We start from the raw sequence: 26,681 nt of genomic DNA on the forward strand, positions 1-26,681 counted from the left end.
TTCGCACATGTAAACAGAAGTTAAATGTATCCACCAAATATCCCGATAATTGCTTTATCCTCCACTTTATGATTCATGAAACATATTAGGAATTTTTCAAGTTTATTTTTAGGAGTTTAAAGTTTTCACAAGATTTTTCTTATTGAACCTAAATTTTAGAAATTTCTCTTTTGCTTCTTTTCAAGGAACATTAATGTGTCACTTTGAATTTTTAAAAATGATAATAGCAATACATATCATTTATACTGAGTGCTTTACTCTGGGCCAGGCACAATGCTAAGAACTTTTTTTTTTAATGTATTAATTGTACCTATTTAAAAACTGATAAAAAATTTTTTATCAGGCATTTTTAAAGGCTTTAGAGCATACTGTTTAAGTGTGTGGGTTTTAGTCTCAAACTGCTAATTTGCATCCTGTCTTCATCAGTTACTGGCTTAGTGACCTTGGATACATCAGAATTTCTTCATAGCTTAATTTCTTTATCTGTAGAATAGGAATAATAACAATAATAATGAGAGTAACAGTAATGCCTTCCTTGTAAACTTGTTGTGAGGATTAAATGGAGGAAAAATGTAAAATGTGTAAAATAATGTCTAGCACTTAGTAAGTGTTCAGTAAATGTCAACTATTGTTGTTGTTATAGGTAGTTAATAATTACGATCATGAAAATAATAGTGAAGTTTAACACAGGGCTTACCAAAGTACTATTCAGAGTTTTCTTCATCAATTAAAGCACTACATACATGGTCTTATGAGACAAGTACTCTTATTGTCCCACTATATACATGAAGACACTAAGTAATGGACACTGAGATTTGAATCTCTGACTCCGAAGCCCAAGTTCTTAACTACTGTACTCCATATCCACTTAGTGGCTCCCTAGGGGTCTGGAAGAAGAAAGAGCCTTCATGATAATAATGCCCCAGCGAATTTGTATGGTGTTTTTCCATTCCCAAGTGCTTGCTCATGTTTACAGTCAATCTTATGAGTTGGGTATTATCCCAAACTTATATGAGAACGTGATACACAGCTGACGTTTAGTACTGCTGTCTAGCTCCCTTAATTAATTGTAGAGTCCTGACTTCTAGCATAGTGCCCTCTCCACTAGACCTGTACGATGCATGTCTGATATATGAACTCTAAGGGTGTACTGTTTCTGCTCCCTCCCATTGTAAAATGCATTAGTGTTAAGTTGATTTATCACTTGTGAAGGAAAGAAAGTAAACTCTGAGCCACATCCAGTTTATTTCTGGGATAGTCAGGCACAGGCTGCTCGGGAGATGTTGACTCCCTTCCCACTTACCCCCATCTGTATTTACCAGGATGGATAGTCCTAGTTATCCCAGGAATGCACATCTGAAGGCACTTCATAACTCTCTTCCCTTTCTCTTAGGAAACAGCTGTAAAGCTCTTATTTACTTAGGGTAACTTGGGAATGATGATTTATTCTATCCTGTTTGTATTTCTCTATGCATTCCGTTTCTGTATGTTCTCTTGCTTAAAATGTGTTTCTTTATCTTTTTTGTGCTCTTTCTACAATTGGTTAATAACATAAATATACATTTATTTCTAAATAATCTTGATATCATTTTATATAATTTTTCTCAAAGCATGAGAAGAAGAACTTTCTTTTTAGGAGTTTTTTTTCCTAAGTGAAATTATATAATAAAAAAAATTAATGACACCTCATCCTTGCCCAAGTGTCTGAAAGGCAAAATAACGTCATAGCTTGGTACTGGGACGTCAGAGCCAGGCTTCCTCAGTTCATATACCAGCTTGACTATTTTTAGGAGTTTCGTATAAAAGTCACATAAAATTAAAGGTCCAATCTACTATAACTAACCAAATAAAAAGTTAAGAACTCTTTGTAAGCCATTTATGATACTAATAATTCACTTCATGTAATAATATATTTTCCAAAATGCCGTTAATTTGAATAGAACAATAAAAAAGTAGGTGTTAATATAAGAAAAGGGATTTCAGCATTTTTGTTAGAGAACTGAGTGGATTTGGGGGAAAGAGGAGGACAGATGATAAAGCAGAGATTTTTGATACTGAAAAGAACTGCTCAAGATGAAAAAATGTCAAATGGAAAATATATCCAGAGATAGGAAATTCTGAGTGAAATGTTTTGGAGCAGTCTCCGGAAAAGGAATGTTTAGCAATAAGAGATTTTTGTCTCAAGTCAAGGAGTTGTATTTGGAAAGAGATTTTATGTAAGAAGTGTGCCTTTGAAGGTTACAAGTGTGGGCACTCAAGTATGTGAGTATGTCTGCTTTCAGTTGAGTTATTTTAGGAGTTGTTGATGCAAATAATCCACAATCAATCTATAAATCAAAATTAGGGTGAGTTTATTATGAGCCAAGTCTGAGGACTATAGTCCAGCACCTTATTTCCCCAAGGAAGGAAGGGCACCAAAGAAGTAGGGTGTACAGAATGATTATATACTGTCTCGGAATAAAGAGCATGTGTCACATATGACAGGAATATCTCTTACTACTGTTACAAGATGCTTAGCTGGCACAGCAAGTTGGTTGTCAGCAGGTCAGTAATTATTCCTTAGTTTCCAGGAAGAGATGCTTATCCTTAAAGAAATTCCGCTATGGGGGGAAGCTACATCCCTGTCTTTAAGGGCATCATTCTTGCCTTTGGGACATAATTAAGGTTTAAAGCAGATGTACAATGCTTGCTCAATGTGCCACATCAGGCCCTTTTGGAAAAACAAGGTCAGACCAAATTACTTTTAAGTCAAACAGCCTCTTGATATACTCCAATATATCCTATTGCTTTTTGTTTACATATCAGAGTTGAGTTGGGGACTCTAGTACTCCTGACACCTTTTCCTACTGGAATCACCCTCCCACTATTCCCACCATCCAGAGAGGGTATAACTTTGTGTTCTTTCAAAGTGCTCTGTCAAGATCCTACAAGTCAGACAGACATTCTCGAGTGACTTAAAAGGGCATTGCCACCAGGTGAAGACCCAAGAAATAATGGTTGACCCTCAACTCCCAACTTTTGTTTTTTCGTAGTCTCAGCACCTGGGATCCACAGTGTAGGAACTTGATGTTAGATGCAAGGAGGACAGTAGAGTAGGTTTTCTGCTGGAGCACACAGGCAAAATTGTATTTTGTGCTAAACTCCATCTGAATCCAAGCATATTCTTGAAAACAGGTGAAAATAACAATTTGGGGCCTTGAAGGAGAATAGAAGTGACAAAAGGATAACTTAGTGGATATGCACATTCCATTGAACTTTATCTTTAAAATTTTCCCAGTCATTGGACAGTTTTTAGTTTTTACCTTATTATTATTTTTTTTAATGGGGATAGTACGTGCCACAGGCATGGGAGTGTTCACTTTTTTTTTCACCTATAAAAGATTCACTCTGAGCTAACATCTGTTGCCAATCTTCCTCTCTTTTTTTGCTTTTTTTTTCCTCCCAAAAGCCCCAGTACATAGTTGTATACTCTAGTTCTAAGTCCTTCTAGTTCTTCTATGTGAGCAGCCACCACAGCACGGCTACTGACAGATGAGTGGTGTGGTTGCACATCTGGAAAGCGAACCCAGGCCACCAAAGCAGAGCATGCCAAACTTTAAGTGCTAGGCCATCACAGCTGGCTCAGTTTTTACCTTATTTGACTTCTCAAAAGCATTCAGTATTGTTGACCTCCCTTCATCTTTGCTCATTTTTCTTTTTCTTTTTTTTTTCAATAATAACTTTGCATGGTAGCAGGGTTGTTGTTGCTGACATTATTTTGTGTTGGATTTTCCAATGCAGTATCAATATTAACAGGTCTTTGGGAATGTGGATGGAGTCTGGTGACTTTTGTACTTTCTTAGTTTAAGAGTACCTCTTCCGTTGCTACAGCAAAACATACTTTCTTTTGTGTATAATACTTTTTTACCTTCTACTTCTTTGAAACTGCCATGCTTCATTAGGGCCCTTCTCTTCAACCATTCCTTCTTTCCTTTCAAAAGCTTTTCACCTTCGTGGACACCTCCCACCTCTTTTTCCCCAGGAAATGAAGCCCTACCAAGATTTCAGTCTCTGATCCTATGTCTTTTCCAAAGCCCTTCTTTTTTGAAGAAGAAGATTAGCCCTGAGCTAACATTTGCCGCCAATCCTCCTCTTTTTGCTCAGGAAGACTGGCCCTGAGATAACATCCATGCCCATCTTCCTCTATTTTATATGTGGGCCACCTGCCACAGCATGGCTTGACAAGTGGTACGTAGGTCCACATCTGGGATCCAAACTGGCAAAGCCAAGGCTGCCAAAGTGGAGTGTGCGAACTTAACTGCTGCGCCACCAGGCCAGCCCCCTAAGGGCCTTCTTTTCAAGTCTGCAGTAGCCAATGCTGTGATCTTTTAGACCTCAGACGTATTTTTAGTACGTCCTGACTTAGGGTCGTACCTTCTCTTTCTGGCTGTGAATCCTAGGTAATATTATCTCTGTTCCCCCACCATTAGGACAAGCCCACATTCTCTTCTCTTTTGCACATGTCCTACCTGACTGCTCTCTTATTGGCGCACTTTGCTGGTCATGAGACTTTATTTCTACATTTTTAACTGATAAGCACTCCATTTGAGACATTAGCTCATTATTTGCTTATGCCTTTTCTTCCTCATTCACTACTACTTTTATAGTTTTTTCCCACTTCCTTGCAGAATTATTTTCTCAGTGAGAATTAGCCTTAGGGTACATTTTAACTTAGAGTGGAAAAATTATAAAATTGTCCTCTATGTTTAGCAATAAAGTCAGGTTTCTAACATTCGCTTATGGTCCTGACTCTCTGGTATTGATTTGATTTCTGTTTTTTATTTGTTTCTTATGCTTCTATGTATCTACATTTTTTTCAGCTGCCCACCGAATCACTCTTCTATCGTGCTGTACTTCAGGATATTATTAAAGATTGTTATGGCATCACCAAATGGTACGAGGATTTTATTTTAATAAGAATAACTATATCGTATTGTAAGTGAAGTGACTTTTAGTTTTCAAGTGAATTTATTCGGGGTCACTGTTTGGGTGTTTGAATTTGAGCATAATGTCAGTAAATAACAAAGAAATAGGCAGCAACTGTATCTTAAGTTAATCATTATTAAAGTGGTGGCTCTAATGGTTCCTTTTTGTCCTGAAAGGTTGTTGTAATGATAAAGTAATATATGTAAAATGTACTTTAGAATTTTAGAAAGTATTGAAATGTTACATATAGTAATTCAGTGAATATATTATCATATGAATAGGTTATATTTAAAATGTTTTACAACCAGTACAGCATAACCACTAACTAATTAGAACAGATATTGGTCATAAACAGGCATTGTGGCCACTTGAGTCTCTGCTGGTAGAATAGTAGCCCTGCATGTGTTTTGTTTTGTTTCTGTTTTCCTCTAATAATACATTGTTTACACAGAGACGAGGGTTAGGAGAATTTTTTTATAATATTGGTTCAACAACTGCTGTTCTCAAGCATACATTTGCAGTCCTTTCAAGTTTCATGAATGTCCTCTTGTTAATTACAATGGTTGTAATAGGATTATTCTTCAAATTAAAATAAGGCAATTTTCAGGTTCTCAAAAACTAATCCACACTTACTAACAGAGATAGAAGCTATTTTTAGATTGGATATAACTTCCCAGTAAGAGAAAATAATCTATTTTTTACTGATAGAAATTATGACATACAAATATCTACATATGCCATTGGTTTCAAGTGTCATTTCTATGTAGGTTAATCCCAAACCTATATCCTGATCTTCATTCTCTTTTCCATATATTAATCTTCGGAATGTCTAAAAGTGAATATCTTGTATTTTCCTCAAAACTAGCTCCTCTTGAGTTCACTCCAAGGTGCTAAACTTGTTGAAAAAACTCACAGAATAGTGCAAATTCATATCCACTCATGCAAATTTTTGCCCACTCAGATATTGACTACCTGCCTTTTAGGACCTGAAATCTGTGCATTAATTTGTTTATTGTTTTCTTAATGACCACTTAAAATCATCTACATTCTTTTCTAAACCTTTCTTCTCACTTAAAAATTCAAATCTCTCCACTCCTCCACATTTCTGCCTTCCTTTACTACTGAGAAGATAGCTGGTATTTATTTTAAGACTTCTTTCGTTCCAGGGCTTCCTTGACCTTTCAGCCACAGTTGACCATGTTGATAATTGTTTTTTCTCCAAACTTGCCCGTTATCTTCTATTAAGCCTACTCTGCTAAGTTTCTTTTTCAGACTCTGAACACTCATCTGTTTTCTTTAAGGGTTTTTCTTCTTACTCATCCCCTAAGTGTATCTAGGCATACTCTAATGCTTTATGCTCAGCTCCTGTCTCTCTATATTTCCTCTTTCTCTTAGCAGCTCCCCTCACAACAAAGGACTTGAATCATGTATCAGGCTCCCACCTGTCTTTAGAAGTTCAGATTTACATTTCTCATTTTCATCTGAACAGCTTTACTTAAGTACCTCACAAATACATCAGATTCAGCCACATCCATAAACCCAAGTCGACTTCCAAACAAGTCTCTTCCTCTTCCTTCCCTCTCTTGATTTCTTTTGTCATTTCTGGGAATGGCATCACCATTATCAAGTTTTAGAAATATTAAAATATATTTGATTGTATTCTCCCATCATCAAACCACACATTCTAGTAAGTTGCCAAGACTTGCACATACTATATTTTTTAACCCAGCTGTTGTTTCTTGTTTGACAGGCAGCCTGTTAGGTTCTGGATGTATAGGATCTCATGTCCCTACAGGAGTCTTTCATACTCCAGTCAGGATAGCATGTACGAAAATCAAAGAAAATGATGGAAACCCACTTCCAATAACTGTGGACTAGATAATTAGGACCAACCCTCCTCCTGAGAAAAGCTAACACACTGGAGATGTGTGTGCCTGCATATGTGTGGGTGTATTTAAATTTGTGGGTTTTTTTTCTGAGGAAGATTAGCACTGAGCTAACATCTGCTGCCAATCCTCCTCTTTTTGCTGAGGAAGACTGGCCCTGAGCTAACATCTGTGCCCATCCTCCTCTACTTTATATGTGGGACACCTACCACAGCGTGGCTTGCCAAGCGATGCCATGTCCACACCTGGGATCTGAACTGGCGCACCCTGGGCCGCCAAAGCAGAACGTGCCCACTTAACTGCTGCGCCACCAGGCCGGCCCCTAATGGTTTGAGAACATCAGAGACCTATGAAGGAAGTTACAGGGCAAAGATCTAGGAGAAGATGGAAACTGAGAGAAATAAGGTCAGCTTTTAGGCTATTTTCCCCAGAGGCGTCTGCCAGTTCTTTTTTTTTTTTAAGATTGGCACCTGAGCTAACATCTGTGGCCAATCTTGTTTTTTTTTTCTTTCTTCTTCTCCCCAAAGCCCCCCAGAACAGTTGTATATTCTAGTTGTGAGTGCCTCCGGTTGTGCTAGGTGGGACGCCGCCTCAGTATGGCCTGATGAGCGGTGTTATGTCCACGCCAAGGATCTGAACCGGCAAAACCCTGGGCCGCCAAAGCAGAGCATGTGAACTTAACCACTCAGCCATGGGGCCAGCCCCTGCCGGTTCCTGAGTAGGCAGCTGTCTGCCAGTCAGCAGAGTGGGTAGAGAGGGTGAGCACAATTTTCGGTAGAGTAACAGTTCTGGTGAGACAAAAGTTAGAGTTCCTGGCCTCCCTAGGATGAGGACCGTGTAGGCCAGGTAAAGCACTCACCCTTTGATTAGATCCCTAGATGTTCACACTGTGTGAGGGAAGGTGAACCAGAAATGGAGCAGTCCTAAGGTGGGCTAAAGCCCCACTCAGAGTCATCTCGATCTGTGATTATAGCACTTCAGATTACTGCTGCTTCTAGCTGTGTGCGGAGGGACTAGTCGTTAAATAGTGCCAGGACAATAGTTGTTTATACAGTTATACAATGTATTAGTCTCCTTTGCTGCTATACAAATTCCTACAAACGTGATGGCTTAACATAACACGAATTTAGTATCTAGCATTCTGGAGGTCAGGTTTCAGCAGGGCTGCATTCCTTCTGGAGGCTCTGAGGGAGAATCCATTTCCTTGCCTTTGTCAGCTTTTAGAAGCAGCCTACATATTTTGTCTCATGGCTGCCTCTTCCCTCTTCAAAGCCAGCAGCATAGCATCTTCGAATCTTTCTCTGACTCTGACCTCCTCTGCTGCCTCCCTCTTGCACTTGAAACGATCCTTGAGATTACCATGGGCCACCTGGAGAATTCAGGATGCTCTCTTCATTTTAAGTTCAGCAGATTAGGAAATTTAATTCCATCTGCAACCTTAATTCCTTCTTTCCATGTAACACTATCTTCCCAGGTTCCAAGGATTAGACTGTGGACATCTTTGGTAGAGCATTATTCTGCCCACCACATGCAACAACAACAACAAAATTAAATCTGATCCCTACTTTACAAGAAACACAAAAATTAATGCATAGTAGATTAAAAACTTAACTATGAAAGGCAATACTATAGTACTTTTAGAAGATAGTATTGAAGAATATCTTTATAACCTTGAGATAGGGGAAGGATTTCTTAAACTAAATATAAACCTCCAACTCTGCAAAGATTAAAAATCAACCACATTAATATTAAGAACTCTGTTTTCTGAAGATGCCATAAAAAGAGTGAAAAGAAAAGTGACCATTCGCAGAAACTAATTGCAAGACCTATAACTGACAAAAGATTAATATGCAAATATGTAAAGAATTCCTACAAATCTGTGAGAAAAATTAACCTGTGTAAAAGAAAAATAGTGAAAAGACTTGATTAGTCACTTCACAAAGAGGACTCTCAAATGGCCAATGAACACGAGATAAGATGCTCAATCTTGATTAGTCATCAGGGGAATTTAAAATGAAACCACAATGGGATATTATTTTTATGACCATTGGATTAGCGAAAAATTAAGTTTGACAGTATCAAATGTTAGCAAGCGTGTAGAGCAAGTAGAACTGTCCATGTGACTGGTAGGAGAACAACATTAGTTCAACCCCTTGGAAAACAAGTTAGCATTGTCTAATGAAGTTGAAAATGTCTAGATAATTTGTCTCAGTGGTTCCATGCCTAAGTAGGTATCCTAGAGAAACTCTTATGCGTATACTCCTAGAGACTTATACAGGAATGATCAATAGCAGCAATGTTTATAAGAGCAAAAATCTAGGAACAAAAAGTTCATTAATAGGGGAATGGATAAATTGTATACCACAGAGAAATGTATGAATTACAACTACATGCATCAGTGGATGAATGTTGCTAATAGAAGTCAGAAAAATTCCTATAGGATGGTTCCATTTATATAATTCACAAGCAAGTACAACTGTATAATTATTTAGGAGTATAAATATGTGGTAAACAATTAAGAAAAACATAAGAATGGTAAACACAAGGTGGGGGACACCTGAGTGGACGGAGTGGTGAGATGGGGAAGATGAGGGTACATAGGGATTTCAACATACCAGTGTTGTTCTGTTTCTCAAGTTTGGTCTTGGATATAAAGGTTCATTTTTTGACATTCTTTATACTTTATATTTTATAAATACTTATTTGTGTTCAATAGTGATAAAATTTTAATGTCTTCAGGCTACACTCCAGGGCTAGTTGAACTACATATTATACTCCTAGTATCTATTACAGTCACCTCATTATAGTGATAAGAAAAATTAAGATAAAAATGGTTAAAAGCTTGTCTGAAGTCGTAACAACCTGAAAGAACCAAGCCCAGGACTAAGTCCATAGTCCATGCTTCTTTTGAATTTAAATTTTCTTCGGGTTGTGTTTAATGTGAGTTGCGTTACATGCTCCTTGATGAGCGTTATCAGTCAAGGTTGACTTGATTGGAATCTCTTGCCAGCGAGAGCACTGAAGACAGAAAATAAGATCACTTAATTACTTCTTTCGTATTTTGTTTAGTTTTCCTTGTTAACTGAAATAAATTGTCTTCAAGTGATATACTGTTTTAGAATACCTGAAATAATGTTCTGACGTGGTGTAATTTAAGTGTAATTGTTTATATGGCCAAGATTAGAAATAAAGTTTTTTCATGGACTTAAATATAGCATTTTTACTCTATTAATTGTGATTGTGATTTAGCATTTAACATTTCTGTTAAAACTCAATAATTTATAGAAAATTCTTTATTTTATAATTAGTTCTTATCTGGAAACTTTCTAAGGGAAATAAAATGCTGAAGAATGCATTTCATGGGGTAAAAAATCTCTTAAAACACTTAGAAGGCATAGAAAATATGATGTGTACACTTTACTCGCTTTATTCTCTGTCATAATAAGTACTATAAACAACTATGCAAGAAATATATACTTTTTGATACCTATAATTATGAATTTAATTTTCACTTTGATTTTGCTATAATCAAATAGGAAAGTGAAAAGTCAGATCAGAAAACTGATCCAAAATTAAAGCTAATTATTTAATTCATATGTATGATCAACTTGGAATTAGCAAATTTGTATCTTTTAAATTGAAGAGTAGTTTGAAGACTTTTGAAGCTTCCTTAAATGATTTCCATTTCCAACAAAATTTTATGTTGCTGATCTTTTAAGGCTTCCAAAATGTATTAGCATATGAAACACACAAAATAAATAATTTTATAAACATTTTGTGATGATAGAGAACTGAATTTTGGTACTTTCTGTCCTACATGTGCTTATTTTCATTTATTTAGTACACATCTACTTCACCTTTTCCTAAAATTTTCTACAATAATGTTGCTGCAAGTAAACCAGGTTCTTACAATTGTATTTTTGGAAAAGCCTGTGGGTGGTGGTGGGTTCACTTGAGTAGAATTTTAATTAGATCTAGTGCATTCACTTTTATTAAAAGAAAGAATACTAATTCCTTTTTAGCATGCTGGCCATGCTTTATTCTGACAGAGGGCCCCTTTTTAGTCTGTTCTTCAAGTCCTATCATATATCTTTCAGAAATAGTCATGTCACTTTTCTAACTTCAAAATGTTTGGTAGTATATACTTCTTTATACTTAAAAACTAAAATATCCTTATTAGGGCATTCAACACCATTTCTAATCTGTCACTAATATCCTTTCCAGCCTAATCCATCACCCCGTTCTTCCTCCTCTGCACCCCAAGTAGCTGCACATGCACCCTGTCGTGGCACTCTGTATTAGTCATCATTTCCCATGCAATTAAATTTGCACATTGTATGCTTCCTTGGAGCTCCTCTATGTACCTGGACTACTCTCCTCCCCATTTCTGCTGCCCTTTATTCCCACGACCTCCTCCTAGGCATTCTTTGAAACCTAGTTTAGAAGACATCTCTGATATGATACCTATCTTGTCTCCTTCTCCCTGTCTTCTCTTTGCCCATAGTGTTTAATCTGTGATTCACTGCTCTTATTGAACCTAATACAGTTAGTTGTTTTTGTCTATTCCTCTAGCATCTAGTGAGCTCCTGATGGCCAGTTTTCATTATTTAAATGAAATGGTCTGTCATAGTGATTAAGAGCACAGATTCTGAAAATCCTCTTTGAACCCCATTTTCCCCTTCAGCTGTTATCCTACATCTGTTCTTTCCTATACCAGAAAACTCCTTGAAAGTGCTGTCAGTTTCTTTCCCATTTTCTCGTGAATTCCAATCAGATTTTATTTCCATCAAACCACCCTTCTCAGGGGCACTAATGACCTCATGTTTCTAAATCCCATGGTCCGTCCTCAGTCCTCATCTTACTTGGCCTGCCATCCGTATTTCACACAATCTACCACTCTTTATTGAAACTCTCTTTTCTCTCATGTTCTAGGGAAGGTCCCTCACAAGATCTCACCTTTTTTCTCTTTCTCTTTTTTCAATTTATTTTGCTGATTCCTCTTCCTCTTTCAAACCTCTAATTTTCTAATCAATACCTGCTTTTTTCTATCTATACCTACTACCGAGGTGATCTCATCTAATCTCATGGCTTTAAATACCATCTATATGCTGACGAATCCAAATCTGTAGTCCTCTTAATGACGATCTTATTCTTCCAGTTGCTCAGGCCAGACATGCTGGAGGCATTCTTGTCTCCTCTTTCTTACACTGCCTAGATCCAGTCCTTTAGCAATCTTATAGTCTCTCCCAACAAAATATGTCTAAATTTCTACCACTTCTGACCATCCTCAGGGCCTCCACCTTGGTCCAAGCCACCGTCATCTCTCATCTTGATTATTGTAATAATCTCCTAATTGGTCTTCCTGCTTCTACTTTTGCCCCCTATAATCGTTTATTTACACACAATAGTATAGTGATCCTGTTAATATTTTTAAGTGAGATCTTGCTCACAGTCTTCCCATGGTTTCTCATTCACTTGGAAGTAAAGCTAATATTTTCACTATGACCTACAAAGCCTTACATGACGTGGCTTCTCATTATCTCTCTGATCTCATTTCTACTATTTTTCCCTTCATTTATGTCTGCACTGATTTCCTTGTTATTCCTTGAAAATACCAGACGCACTTCTACCTCGGGGCCTTTGCATATGATGTATCCTCTGCCTGGATTGCTCCTTGCCAGATAGCCACTTGGCTAGCTCACTTTCTTTCTTCTGTTCTTTACTCTAAATTATCATCTGTATGATGTCCACCATCCATCATCACTCCTCTCTAACATTTCATATCTGCTTTCTCTCCTGTATCATCAGCTTCTCATTGATTGTCCTCCAATTTAAATGATTTTTTGTTTGTTTTGTTTCATTCACTACAAGTGATAGAACCAAGTAATCTGGCTCCTGAGTATTTAGAAATGCTTTTGAAAAAGGATAAATCAGATTTTGATGATCCTATAGCAGTTCTCCAGATTGTTGTCCTGAAAAGCAATGATTCTGTAAAAATACTTCTGGAGAAAAGAATTTTTTAACCAAGTAAATGTGTCATATAAAATCATCCTCTTTAAGATTCCCAGTGTACATTCATATTTTAAAGATTCCCGTTAGTTTGGTGAAAGAGGCAGAGCGTCACAGTTGACCAGGTAAACCAGAGCTCCGCTGCCTGGTTGAAATCCGAGTGCTCCCTGAGTGCTTCCCTCTTCTCCCACACCCATGAAGGCAATAAAACCAGTTTTTTCCAGACTGTTTTAGCAGTAGCGCTCTATTTTCAAATACAGTCTTACATAGAACCAAATAAATTCAATAAATTTTAGGAAAGGACTTATTTCTTACACAATGATACTGTCATATTTTATGGAAAATTATAAACCTTTAACGTACCTCCTTGGAGTCCGTAAGGAGCACAGTTTAAAAACAAATTGTTGTAAGCTATTTCTAAATTTTACATGTCGGCCTAATTTGAGTATGTTAATCTTTATTCATTGTTTTCTTAATATTGCTGTTCACAGTGCTGTTGGAAACTGAGACGTTCTGTAGCTTAGTTGTTTCTCTAAGAATGCCCCATGTTCAGTTCCAGGCCTTAAAGTGCTCCCTGCTCCACTGGCCTCCGCACACCGTCACGTGCTTATCACACAGGATTATAGCATTTGTTCACCTGTCTTCCTTTATAAACCGTGCGAGGTTTTTTATAAACTGTGCATGATTCTACCCCTAGAACCCAGCACAATAACAGGAAAATAATCACCATTCATTGAGTGTTTGTGAAACACTGAGCCAAGCACTGTACCTAGAATATCTTATTTTGTCTTCATGTTATGAGACAGGTTTAACACCACCATTCTACTGATGATCAGGCAGAGATAAAGAGAGGTTATGTGATTAATAAGTGGTAGACCAAAGATTCAAATTCATTTCAGTCTTGAGTTCAAAACCTGTGCTTACCACTACACTATCATGCATATACAACATTTCAGGAAATGTTTGCAAAAGGAATGAATGAATGAATGATCTAATTAATAAGAGTACCATTTGGAAAGAAACCAAGTACTTGTAACTGGCCCTAACTGCTGATAAGTTTAAGCAGTAAGTCTAGCAATAAATGATTTGGAAAGAAAAAATCTCCTCCTACCACATATACATCTGTCATCTAATTTTTTAATTATTAGAATTATTTAGCATCACATAGTTGCCCTAAAGCACTAAAACTCCTTTTCCTTGAGTGCAGCAGGAGGGCCTGCATAACTTTTCTGTAAGAATATACACACACAGATGCTCTTGTAGGATGTCATGGAATCTCCTATTTCTGTTGGCCTATAACACAGAGGTGGGCATTCTTTTTTTTTTTTTTGAGGAAGATTAGCCCTGAGCTAACATCTGCTGCGAATCCTTCTCTTTTTGCTGAGGAAGACCGGCCCTGAGCTAACATCCGTGCCCATCTTCTTCCACTTTATATGTGGGACGCCTACCACAGCATGGCACGCCAAGTGGTGCCATGTCCGCTCCTGGGATCCAAACCGGTGAACCCCGGGCCACCGAAGCAGGATGTGCTCACTTAATCTCTGTGCCACCGAGCCAGCCCCAAGGTGGGCATTCTTCATCTTCAATTTAACAATATTGAGTATGAATCATACTGAAAGACTGTGCTGGAGGTAATATTGATTAATAGTTAATATCCCAGATTCTGAAGCCAGACATCGTGGCCTCAAACTTTGAGCAGTTTACTTAATTTCTCTGTGCTTTAGTTTCACCATCTTTAAAACGGGGGAATAATGGGACCTACCACATGGAGTTGTTGTAAGGATTAAATGAGTAAATGCAGCAAAGAACTTGGGTCTCTGGCACATCATAAACATGAAATAAATATTAAAAGTTATTATTGTTTTATTTTCATTGCACTCTTCCTTATATATTTATTCAGTAGTTCTCTCTACCTATTTTAAATTATACTTGTTTATTTGTATAGTTAAGCCTGACCGTACTCTTGTCTGCTTGATTAATAAGTAAATCTATTTATTATATGGATGCATTTCCCTGTTATAGTCTAACTAGATGTTTTTATTTCTGCAAGCTGAGAGATGATTTATTTAGTCCATGTATTGAGACCCTGCTATGTGTGAGGTACTATGCTAGGCCCAGGGGATATAGTCATGAGCAAAACATGTGGAAACTCTGCTCTTCAGCTGCTCAGAGTAATGGTCTCAAACATATTTTTCAATGTTTACACCTTTATCAGTGAACACCCAAAAAATGAAAATGATTTATAAGTGATATGCATGTCTCTCTACTACTCTATTTTATAGATTTTAAAGTAAACTCAAAAATTGAAATAAAACAGTAAATATACATAGAAACAAAAATTCTAACATTCTCTTTCCCTTGGGATGTGTTCACCCCCTTTGGATTCCACTGACTTAAGATATCAAGGGAGACAGAAAAACAAAAAAAGAGGAAGTATATGAAGGAAAATTTCTCCGTGTCAGGAGATCTCGAAGGCTGGGGAAGGCGTCCCTAAGGAAGTAGTGTTTGAGAGAGTATCTGAAAGGAGGAGTTTGGAGTTCCCTAGGTGAAAGGCTCAAGAGTGGAGTGTTCTAAGAATAGTGTTTGTAGGGGGCCGGCCTGGTGGTGCAGTGGCTAAGTGTGCACGTTCCGCTTCAGCGGCCTGGGGTTCGCCAGTTCGGATCCCGGGTGTGGACATGGCACCACTCGGCACGCCATGCTGTGGTAGGTGTCCCACATATAAAGTAGAGGAAGATGGGCATGGATGTTAGCTCAGGGCCAGTCTTCCTCAGCAAAAAGAGGAGGAGTGGCAGCAGTTAGCTCAGGTCTAGTCTTCCTCAAAAAAAAAGAGTAGTATTTGTAGGCAAAAGCATGATGTGTTCGAGAAACTGAGAGAATGCTATTGTAGTTGAAGAGGCAATGTCATAAAACAGTGTTGCAGAGGTTGAAAGAGGACCAGATGGTACAAGGCTTATATACTGTGTTAAGCATTTAGATCTTAATCCTAAGAATCATGGGAAACTCTGGAGGAATTTAGAGAGAAGTGACTAGATCAAATAATCACCTTTCTAGTTCTATTTGGCTGGTATTTTTCTCCCTTAATTGTTACACTAAAAACAGGTCTGAAATAGTACACGTTAAGAAAGGATTTAAAGAAAAAGTCTTATGCAGCAAATTATTGCTTAACACACTAAAAATAATCTTATAATCATGCTGTGAGATTTTGGAACAGTAAAAGATATTATATTCTGAAAAGGAAAAGTAAGACAAGGGAAATTAAAATTTAAAAGGTTTTTCTTATTTTCAAGCAATCTGAAATACAAGACCCAGGAAATAAATCCGTACTATCTACACTTATGCTATATTTTCTCTTCAACTTACAATGGTTAGCACGCACTTGTGAGCATCTTACTCTGGTTCCATAACTGTGTAATCAAAGAAGAATCCAGACCATGATCCCAGGGATGATAAAAACAACAGTGATAGCAACAGTAGCAGCTCACATTATAGCACGGTTCTGAGCATCTTCCGTGTGTTATCTGGTTTAATCCCCGCAGTGACTCTATAAAATAGGTACTGTTACTCTCCCATTTTATAAACAACGAGCTAGTAGGTGATAGAGTCAGCCTGACTGGAGGCCACACACTTACCTACTGTTTTATGCTCCCTCTCCTATGAGCTACTCCTTTAGGCAGTGATGAGCAATATAAAATAATAACCAAAATCACTGGTTCATAGAAAAAATTGCTTGCCCCTTTGCATTAAAAAAAAAAAAATCAAGGGAGTCAGCCCAAGAGCACAGCAGTTAGGTTCACGTGTTCCACTTTGGCGGCCTGGTGTTCACCAGTTTGGATCCCAGCTGCGGACCTACGGCCCCGCATATCAAGCCATGCTGTAGCAGGCATGCCACATATAAGATAGAGGAGGATGGGCACAGATGTTAGCTCAGGGCAAGTCTTCCTCAGGAAAAAACAGAGGATTGGCAGTGGATGTTAGTACAGGGCTAATCTTCCTCAAAAAAAAAAAATCCTTTTTAAGATAAGGAGCATGAGTTAATATTAAGTTAACATCTTTTTCTGGCTACACAGTTAATTCAATATTCTCTGATATGTAAGATGTACATGTCTGTTATATGATATCTGTTATACGTAAGATACATAAATTTGTATAGGATCTGAGAATGGTACAGAAACTTATTAAAAATTTTTGAAAATATAATTTCTGCTTCCTGGGACTTACACCTATTCAAATGACTATTATTTCAAAACTAGAAAAGATTATTGTTAGTCACGTTACCAGAAAGAACACATAATTTGAGCTTGGACATAAAGGATGGCTCTAGTTTAAACTGAAAGAGAGTGGAGAACCTTATAATCCATTAGGAATTGACTGCATGAGCAAATGCACCGGGACAGAATTGTGGAGGACAGTCTGAAACAATGACTAGAGAAAACTGGAGTCTGGAATATAATGGGGAAATGCAGTTAGAGCCAGAATATAGTGGCCCTGATTGCTTAGCTAAGGAGTTTCAAATTTATCCCAAAAAATGAGAGAGATATGAGTTCTTTGAGCAGGGAAGTGGTAAATAAAAATGTTCCTCTAAGAAAATGCCATGACAATGTAGGCAGAAATGAAGGGAACAGACTTCAGTCTTAACCTGGAAGTAGCTGCAATAATTAGAACATGAAGTGATAATAAGTGAAATTGAGGTGGCTGTCTAGAAATTGGGATGAAGGAAAATATTTGATATATTTCAAAGGAAGAATTGATAGAACTTCATGTCTAATTAATCATAGGGATTAATATTTGTACTGCCAAGAGTAAACGAGGTTTTGTTCATTGTTTTTGATAACTTGAAAGTGGTGAATTTTTCATTCCCTTGATTTTTACATTGCAACCAAAATTGTGAGATGTGATAGTCTAGCATTGCATTATTTAAATTCAAAACCATCTCATGATATTTTGTTTAAACTGTAATGAAAATCTGCAGGGCGTAAATGAGATCAAGTCAGAACCAACTCAGCATATGGTGCTTGATCAATGGCTGGCACTGAAGAAGTTCTCTTTGCATAGCTCTTGAATTATTGCCACTATTAGCAGGTGTTTCAATGAAAAGTGCACTATAATGTTGAGCCAGTAAAATTAAAATGTGTTTTGTAGCACAATGGAAACAGTTGAAAAACTATATTTCCCTTTAAAAATGAGGCTTTTTTTAATGGTAATAACATTGATTTATAACATTGTATAAATTTCAGGTGTACATCATTATATTTCGTTTCTGTATATATAGACTACATCTTGTTCCTCACCAAGAGTCTGGTTTCCATCCGTCACCATACCAATGTGCCCCTTTACGCCTTTCACCTTCTCCTCACCCCTCTGATAGCAACCAGTCTGTTCTTTGTATCTGTGTGTTTGTTTATCTTCCACATAAGAATGAAGTCATACGGTATTTTTCTTTCTCCTTCTGACTTATTTTGCTTAGCATAATACCCTCAAGTTCCATCCATGTTGTCACAAAGGGCAAGATTTCTTCTTTTTTTGTAACTGAGTGGTATTCCATTCTATATATATATACCACATCTTCTTTAGCCATTCATCTCTTGATGGGCACTTAGGTTTTTTCCAAGTCTTTGCTATTGTGACTAATGCTGCAGTGAACATACAGGTGCATATGTATCTTTTCGAATTAACGTTTTTGTGTTCTTTGGATAATATCCAGAAGTGGAATAGCTGGATCATGTGGTAGTTCTGTTTTTAATTTTTTGAGAAATCTCTGTACTGTTTTCCATAGTGGCTATACCAGTTTACATTCCCACCAGCAGTGCGTGAGTGTTCCCTTTTCTCCACATCCTCTCCAACATTTGTTATTTCTTGTCTTTTTAATAATAGCCATTTTGACAGGCATGAGGTAATATCTTATTGTGGTTTTGATTTGCATTTCTCTAATAATTATAAATAATTAATAATTTATCTAGTAAATAATTAGTGATGTTGAACATCTTTTCATGTGCCTGTTGGGCATATGTATATCTTCTTTGGAAAAATGTTCAGATCCTCTGCCTGTTTTTTAATCAGGTTGTTTGTTTTTTTGCGGTTGAGTTATATGAGTTCTTTATGTATTTTGAGTATTAACCCCTTATTGGATATATGATTTGCAAATATTTTCTCCAAGTTGGTGGGTTGTCTTTTCGTTTTGTTGATGGTGTCCTTTGCTGTGCAGAGTTTTTAGTTTGATGTAGTCCCATTTGTTTATTTTTTCTTTTGTTTTTCTTGCCTGAGGACACATATTCCAAAAGATACTGCTAAGACCAACTTCAAAGAGTGTACTATGACTTCTTCTAGGAGTTTTATGGTTTCAGGTCTTAGGTTCAAATCTTTAATCCATTTTGAGTTAATTTTTGTTTATGGTAGAAGATAGTGGTCTACTTTCACTCTTTTGCATGTGGCTGTCCAGTTTTCCCAACACCATTTATTGAAGAGACGTTCCTTTCTCTGTTGTATGTTCTTGGCTGCTTTGTCAAAAATTGACTGTCCGTAGATGTGTAGGTTTATTTCTGGGCTCTTGATTCTGTTTCATTGATCACTGTGTCTGTTTTTGTGCCAGTACCATGCTGTTTTGATTACTATAGCTTTGTAGTATATTTTGAAATCAGAGTGTGATGCCTCCAGCTTTGTTCTTTTTTTCTCAGGATTGCTTTGGCTGTTTGGAGTCTTTTGCTGTTCCATATAAATTTTAGGATTCTTTGTTCTATTTCTATGGAAAATATTGTTGTGGTTTTGATAGAGACTGCTTTAGGTAATATGGACATTTTAACTATGTTATTCTTCCTATCCATAAGCATGGAATATCTTTCCATTCGTTTGTATCTTCTTTGATTTCTTTCAACAATATTTTATAGTTTTCAGTGTCGAGGTCTTTTACCTCCTTGGTTAAGTTTATTCCTATGTGTTTTATTCTTCTTGCTGCAATTGCAAATGGGATTGTATTCTTGATTTCTCTTTCTGCTAGTTCGTTGTTAATGTATAAAAACACAGCTGATTTTTGTATGTTGATTTTGTAGCCTGCAACTTTACTATATTTGTTTATTATTTCAGAGTTTTTTGGTAGATTCTTTAGGGTTTTCTATATAAAACTATGTCATCCACAAATAGTGACAGTTTTACTTCTTTCCCACCTGGATCCCTTTTATTTATTTTTCTTGCCTAATTGCTCTGGCTAGGACTTCCAATACTTTGTTGAATAAGAGTGGTGAGAGCAGGCATCCTTGTCTTTTTCCTGTTCTTAGGGGAATAGCTTTCAGTTTTTACCATTGAGTATGATGTTAGCTGTGGGTTTGTCATATATGGCCTTTATTGTGTTGAGATATTTTCCTTCTATATCCAGTTTATCAAGAGTTTTATCATAAATGGATGAAAAGTGTTGTCAAATGCTTTCTCTGTATCTACTGAGATGATCCTATGATTTTTATTCTTCATTTTGTTAATGTGGTGTATGACATTGATTTTTGAATGTTGGATCATCTCCGCATCCCTGGAATAAACTCCACTTGGTTGTGGTATATGATCCTTTTAATATATTGTTTTATATTTGCTGATAGTTTGTTGAGGATTTGTGCATCTCTGTTCATCAGCGATATTAGCCTATACTTTTCTTTTTTTGTGATTTCCTTGTCTGGTTTTGGATAAGGGTAATGTTGGCCTCATAGAATGAATTAGGAAGCATCCCATCCTCTTCAGTTTTTTGGATGAGTTTCAGAAGGATAGGTATTAAATCTTTGAATGTTGGTAGAATTCATCAGAGTAGCCATGTCCTCCTCAACGTTTGTTTTTGGGGAGGGTTTAGGTTACTGTTTCATTCTCTTTACTTGTTATTGGTCTATTCAGACTCTCTATTTCTTCTTGATTCAATTTTGGAAGGTTGTATGAATCTAGGAATTTATCTATTTCTGTAAGTTATCCAATTTGTTGCCATGTAGCTTTTCATAGTATTCTTATAATTCTTTTTATTTCTGTGGTATCTGTTATAATTTCTCCTCTTTCATTTCTGACTTTATTTGAGCCTTCCTTTTTTTTTTTCCTTAGCGACTCTAGCTAAGGGTTTGTCAATTTTATTTTCCTTTCTAAAGAACCAGGTCTTAGTTTCACTGATCCTTTCTCTTGTCTTTTCAGTGTCTGTTTTATTTATTTCTGTTTTGATTTTTATTATTTCTTTTCTTATACTGATTTGGGGCTTCATTGTTATTTCTTCTGGTTCCTTTAGGTGTAATGTTAGGTGTTTTATTTGAGATTTTTCTTGTTTCTTGAGGTAGGCCTGTATTGCTATAAACTTAGCTCACAGAACTGCCTTTGCTGCATCCCATAGATTTTGGTCTGTCGTGTTTTCATTTTCATTTGTCTCCAGGTATTTTTTGATTTATCCTTTGATTTCTTCATTGATCTAATAGTTGTTCAATAGCATATTTTTTAGTCTCCACATATTTGTGACTTTTTCAACTTTATTCTTGTAGTTGATTTCTAGTTTAATAGTATGGTGATTAGAAAAGATGCTTGATTTGATTTCAGTCTTCTTAAATTTATTGACACTTGTTTTGTTTCCCAGAATATGGTCTGTCTTTGAGAATATCCCATGTGCACTTGAGAAGAATGTGTATTCTGCTTTTGGATAGAATGTTTATATGTATCTGTTAAGTTCGTCTGGTCTAATGGTCCATTTAATGCTGATGTTTCCTTGTTGGCTTTCTATCTGGATGGTCAATCCATTCATCTAAATAGAGTATTAGAGTCCACTACCAGTGTTGTGTTGCTGTCAGTTTCTCTCTTTAGGTCTGTTAATAATTGCTTTATATATGGTGCTCCTATGTTAAGTGCATAGATAGTACTGTCATTAATGGATTGTCTTGATGGATTGTCCCTTTTATCAGTATCTAATGTCCATCTTTGTCGCTTGTTATGTTTCTGAGCTTGAAGTCTATTTTGTCTGATATATGTATGGCTACACCCACTTTCTTTTGATTGCCATTTGCTTGGAGTATCATCTTGCATCCCCTCACTCTGAGCCTATGTTTGTCTTTAGAGTTAGATGGTTCGCCTGAAGGCAGCACATCGTTGGGTCTTGTTTTTTAATCCATCCTGTTTCTTTTGATTGGTGAATTCAGTCTATTTACGTTTAAGGTGATTATTTATATTTGAGGACTTAATACTGCCATTTTATCTTTAGTTTTCTGGTTGGTCTATATTTTCATTGTTTCTTTTTCCTTGTATATAATTATGACTGCAACTTCAGTTCAGTGGTTTTTTGTGATGTATTTCTCAGTTTCCTCTTTTTTTATGTTTTGTGACTCTGTTCTGAATTTTATTTTGTAGTTATCATGAGGTTTGGATAAAAGGTCTCATAGATAAGATAGTTATTTTTTTGCTGATAGCCTCTTATGTCCGTTTCCCTATGGAGGTTCTGTCCTTTTCCTCTTCCCCTGCTATGTTTTTCTTGTCACAAATTATCCGTCTCTGTATTGTGAGTTTGCTACCAAATGGAAGTGGTTATAGTTATTATTAATGCTTTCTTTCCCTTTAATTTTTATGTTATAGTTTAGTGTTTACTATACTATTCTGATAGAGATCTGCCACTTTTTGGTTCTTTCTATCTATCACCTTGCTCAAAGCTTTGTATACATTTGCCTTTTCATTTCAGGTAGGAGGACTCCTTTCAACATTTCTTATAAGGCAGGTCTAGTAGTAATGAACTTCCTCAGCTTTTTTTGTGTGTGTCTGGGAAAGCCTTTATTTCTCCCTCATATCTGAAAGGTAACTTTGCTGAATGGAATATTCTTGGCTGACAGTTTTTATCTTTCAATATTTTGATTATCTCTTTCCAATCTCTCCTGACTTCTAGGGTTTCTGCTGAGAAATCTGATAGCCTGGTGGGGATTCTCTTGTAAATTATTTTCTTTTTCTCCCTTGCTATTTTTAGTATTCTTTGTTTTTCATTGATGTTTGATAGTTTTATTATCATGTGTCTTAGAGAAGGTCTTTTTTGCATTGAGATAATTGGGAATACTATTATCTTCATGGATTTGTATATCCAGTTCCTTCCCCAGATTTGAGAAGTTCTCAGCTATTATTTCTTTAAATAATCTCTCTGCTCCCTTCTCTCTCTCTTCTCCTTCTGGGATGCCCATTAGCCTTATGTTGCCTTTCTAATGGAGTAAGATAATTCTTGTAGAATTTCTATGGTTTTTTTCAAGTCTTAGTTCTCTCTCCTCTTCAACCTGCATTGTTTCTAGGTTTCTGTATTTGAGCTCACTGATTCTCTCTTCCATATGATTTGCTCTATTTCCAATGATTTCTAATGTTCTTTTCATCTCATTTATTGAGTTCTTCAGCTCCAAAATTTCTGTTTGGTTCTCTTAGAGTTTCAGTCTCTTTGGTAAAGTATTCCTTCTATTAATTGATCTTATTCCTGAGCTCATTGATCTGCCGTTTTTTGTTTTTTGGGTTTTTTTGGTAGCTCATTGAGTTTTTCCATGACAACTATTTTGAATTCTTTATGAGTTAGATAATCTTCTATGACTTTGTGTTTGGCTTCTGGAGAATTGTTTTCTTTTTGTAGTTCCCTGGTACTGTGGCTTTTTGTGGTGCTTGCTGAGTTATTCCTCTCCTGGCACATTGGTTGTAGCAAGCATGTTTTTTATTTAGGTATAGCTTTGTTTTGATTCAAACTTTTCAACTGCTTGGAGGTTAGAAGCCTTTCTTTTGTTTTTTATTAGGCGGCACTATAGCACCAGTTTTTGATTTCTCTTATCTGAACTTCCTCTGGCTATATTTGAGGATATACACGTTCTACCCTCCACCACTTCTATTTGGGATGTCCCCGGTACTCTTGTTATCACTACCTGTGCTTCTGAGGGTCACTGATGCCTTGCTGTTGTTAGTGTTACTGGCTTTGCCGCCAGGAGGCAGGGATAGCTGATGCCTCAGCTCCATCCAGGATAAGAATCTCTGCCTCTTTGGTTGGGGGACGGGAGAATGTGAGCAAAGAGCCTAGTACTTGGAGCACCATCTCCGCTGTTGCCTATTACCTTGTAGTCATAGGCGCCCGCCCCTGCAGTTAGGATGTCAGAGTTCTGTGCACACCTCCTCTGCTACTACCAGGTTCTGCACTGAGGCTGGGGGGCCAGGATCATGGGCCTCTGCCTCCGCTGCTACTCCTTTTCCCTAGGTTGCAGGCACCACCATGACTGGCTGGCTGGAGTTGCTTATGCGCCTCTGCTGCTGCCCACCGAGTTCCCTGGGGCTGGGATGGCTGGCTTAGCCACTGCAGCTGGGATCCAGGATCCTGGGCTCTGCCTCTGCTGTTTCCCCACTTATCCTCCTCTATGTGCTCCAGTTCACCCACCTTTGTATGTACCATTGTGTGGATCTTTCTGGCATCCTGGTGTGTTGTACACTGCTTTTGCTGGGTCCTGGTGTGTTGTGCAGTGCTTTTGTTGGGTTATGGATGTTTTATTCACTGTAGATTGAAGGAGAGAAACAAAAGGATCCTCTCACACTGCCATGATGATCACATCTCCAAATATGAGGCTTTTTAATACTGTGAGTTTACAAATTCTTTCTCATGGTATCATCTTCATAATATTGTCTTCCACTGCTGTATGTTAAAGGAATTCTCAGAAGGAGATCCTGATAACTTTATAATATATGGCTTAAAGATGTTCAGGGGCTGGCCTAGTGGCACAGTGGTGAAGTTCACACATTCTGCTTTGGTGGCCTGGGGTTCACTGGTTCGGATCCTGGGTGCAGACTCACGCACCGCTTGTCAAGCCATGCTGTGGTAGGCATCCTACATATAAAGTAGAGGAAGATGGGCACAGATGTTAGCTCAGAGCCACTCTTACTCAGCAAAAGAGAGGAGGATTGGCGGCAGATGTTAGTTCAGGGCTAATCTTCCTCAAAAAAATAAATAAAAAATGTTGACAGAAATATTGCTACATTTTTTTTTCTTTTTTTTAAAGATTTTGTTTTTTCCTTTTTCTCCCCAAAGCCCCCCGGTACATAGTTGTATATTCTTCGTTGTGGGTCCTTCTAGTTGTGGCATGTGGGACGCTGCCTCAGCGTGGCTTGATGAGCAGTGTTGTGTCCGCGCCCAGGATTCGAACCACCGAAACACTGGGCCGCCTGCAGCGGAGCGCGCGAACTTAACCACTCGGCCACGGGGCCTGCCCCAGAAATATTGCTACATTTTATCACATCTAGGTCTTGTACCATATACACAGATGGTATTTAAAAGTATTTCATGATTGAATTTTAAATCATCTTTAATTTAATTTTTGAAAATCTAAAAAGAGATTCAATTTTGTTTTGCAGTGATCAGCATGTTGGTAAAATTTATTCCAAATCCTCTTCCTTTCTGGATTATGTCAGAAAGTCTCTAAAGAAGCTTGGATTAGATGAATCCAAGGTCAGTATATGAAGACACTTTATTTTTGTAAAAAACAGAACTCCTATGAGGGAATGAATTGAGATAATACAAAATTATTTTCCTTCTACTTTTCTCCCATTTGTGAAAAACGTCTAAATAATGTTGAAAGCAAACCTCCATGACCTTTGTTCTAGTTCACATTTCCTGTCATTGTGAGTAGTTTGCTGTCGTACACCTCTAGAGAGATTCCCCCTTTAGCTTTATCCAGGTGAAAACGTGCCAATTCTCAAATAAAAGTAGAGTTAAAAAGCAAGATAACAGAACAAATGGGAATTGTAAGTAAAGCAAGAGAAAATGATTTTAATTTTGAACTGCATTTATTTAAAGATTGTATAGCAGATTAAGAAATCTTAAGTTCAAAAAGCCTTTGAATGGGAGAATCCTGGAAAGTGGTAACATCTAGGAGGTCCAAACTAATAATTAAGAACATATTGTTAAAGACAAAATGTTCTTATTGAAGAAAAGCTGATTGACTAGTAATAATAAATATTCTAACCCTGAAAAAAAAAAATAAACTCTCAATGATTCAAATAAGTTATTAACTAAAATATAAAATTGAACTTGGATTACTCTGATATTTTGAATTGATTATAAATTAAAATAAATAAAATAGATGGTTAAAGGAATGAAATGTATTTCGTGAAAGAGAAAAGTTACACAGATATGGTTAAGTTATATCAAAGCTAAAGGATATTACTATTTATTGTACCAATTATCTGTTTGCTCCTGAGTTGGTTTATTACTTAAAGCAATTAGACTGGTACTAATCAAGTTACTTCCTCTGTAAAATGGCTATTAAAAAAGCATTCCTGACTCATATGATTTAAGAAATATTAAATTAGGTAATATATGTAAAATGCTGAATACAATGTACATAGTAAATGCTAACTAAATATTATTAATTTTTAATATGCTGATCTTTGTAAATGTACTACTTGTAATAATACAATTGATATGAATCCTACATATATTTTTATTTAGTCACCAAAACAAAGATCCTACTAGTCTTGCATAAATGAATAAGAATAGACACTATTATTCTAGTTATTTTATTTCTGGGTTTTTTTAAAAAATAGTTTTAATCAGACTGGTCTTCCTTCCATTTAGTCTTAAATAGTACATATCTTTATTGCATGTCTCAATTTCATGTCTTGCATTTCATATCAAGAACACAAACCTAAGCATTATTTTCACAAATAAAGAGCTGTTTATTATTCTTTGCCCAAAACCAAACAGTAAAAATCCAGAAAGAATGTTGCTTATCCTTCCTGATGGCTTTCTCTTCCCAGGTGTGTCTTTAATAATAACCATAGTAAATGTTCCTTAATATGCTTATGATGTTACTGATAAGAATATTGATAGCT

At 36.8% G+C, this 26,681-nt stretch overlaps 1 protein-coding gene across 10 annotated transcripts in view; it reads left to right on the plus strand.

Annotated features, from left to right (window-relative positions):
• Positions 1-26,681, plus strand: part of METTL25 (methyltransferase like 25) — a 120,901-nt gene that overhangs the window by 52,113 nt on the left and 42,107 nt on the right. For 5 of the 10 annotated variants that reach the window (XR_011534783.1, XM_070600476.1, XM_070600477.1 and 2 more), the window contains 2 exons: positions 4,860-4,933; positions 25,203-25,296. The exons of 1 other annotated variant lie outside the window; for it this stretch is intronic. Coding sequence is in view for 4 of the 9 variants with exons in the window: in XM_070600476.1 (XP_070456577.1) it covers positions 4,860-4,933; positions 25,203-25,296 (168 nt within the window). In the remaining 5 variants the exon portion in view is untranslated. Of the gene's footprint in view, positions 1-4,859; positions 4,934-14,193; positions 14,426-25,202; positions 25,297-26,681 lie in introns of all 10 variants that reach the window. 4 more of the 10 variants (XR_011534784.1, XR_011534785.1, XR_011534787.1 and 1 more) reach the window with 3 other exon arrangements.

Source organism: Equus przewalskii, chromosome 29 (assembly GCF_037783145.1).
Source record: "Equus przewalskii isolate Varuska chromosome 29, EquPr2, whole genome shotgun sequence".
In the NCBI taxonomy this organism is placed as follows: domain Eukaryota; kingdom Metazoa; phylum Chordata; class Mammalia; order Perissodactyla; family Equidae; genus Equus; species Equus przewalskii.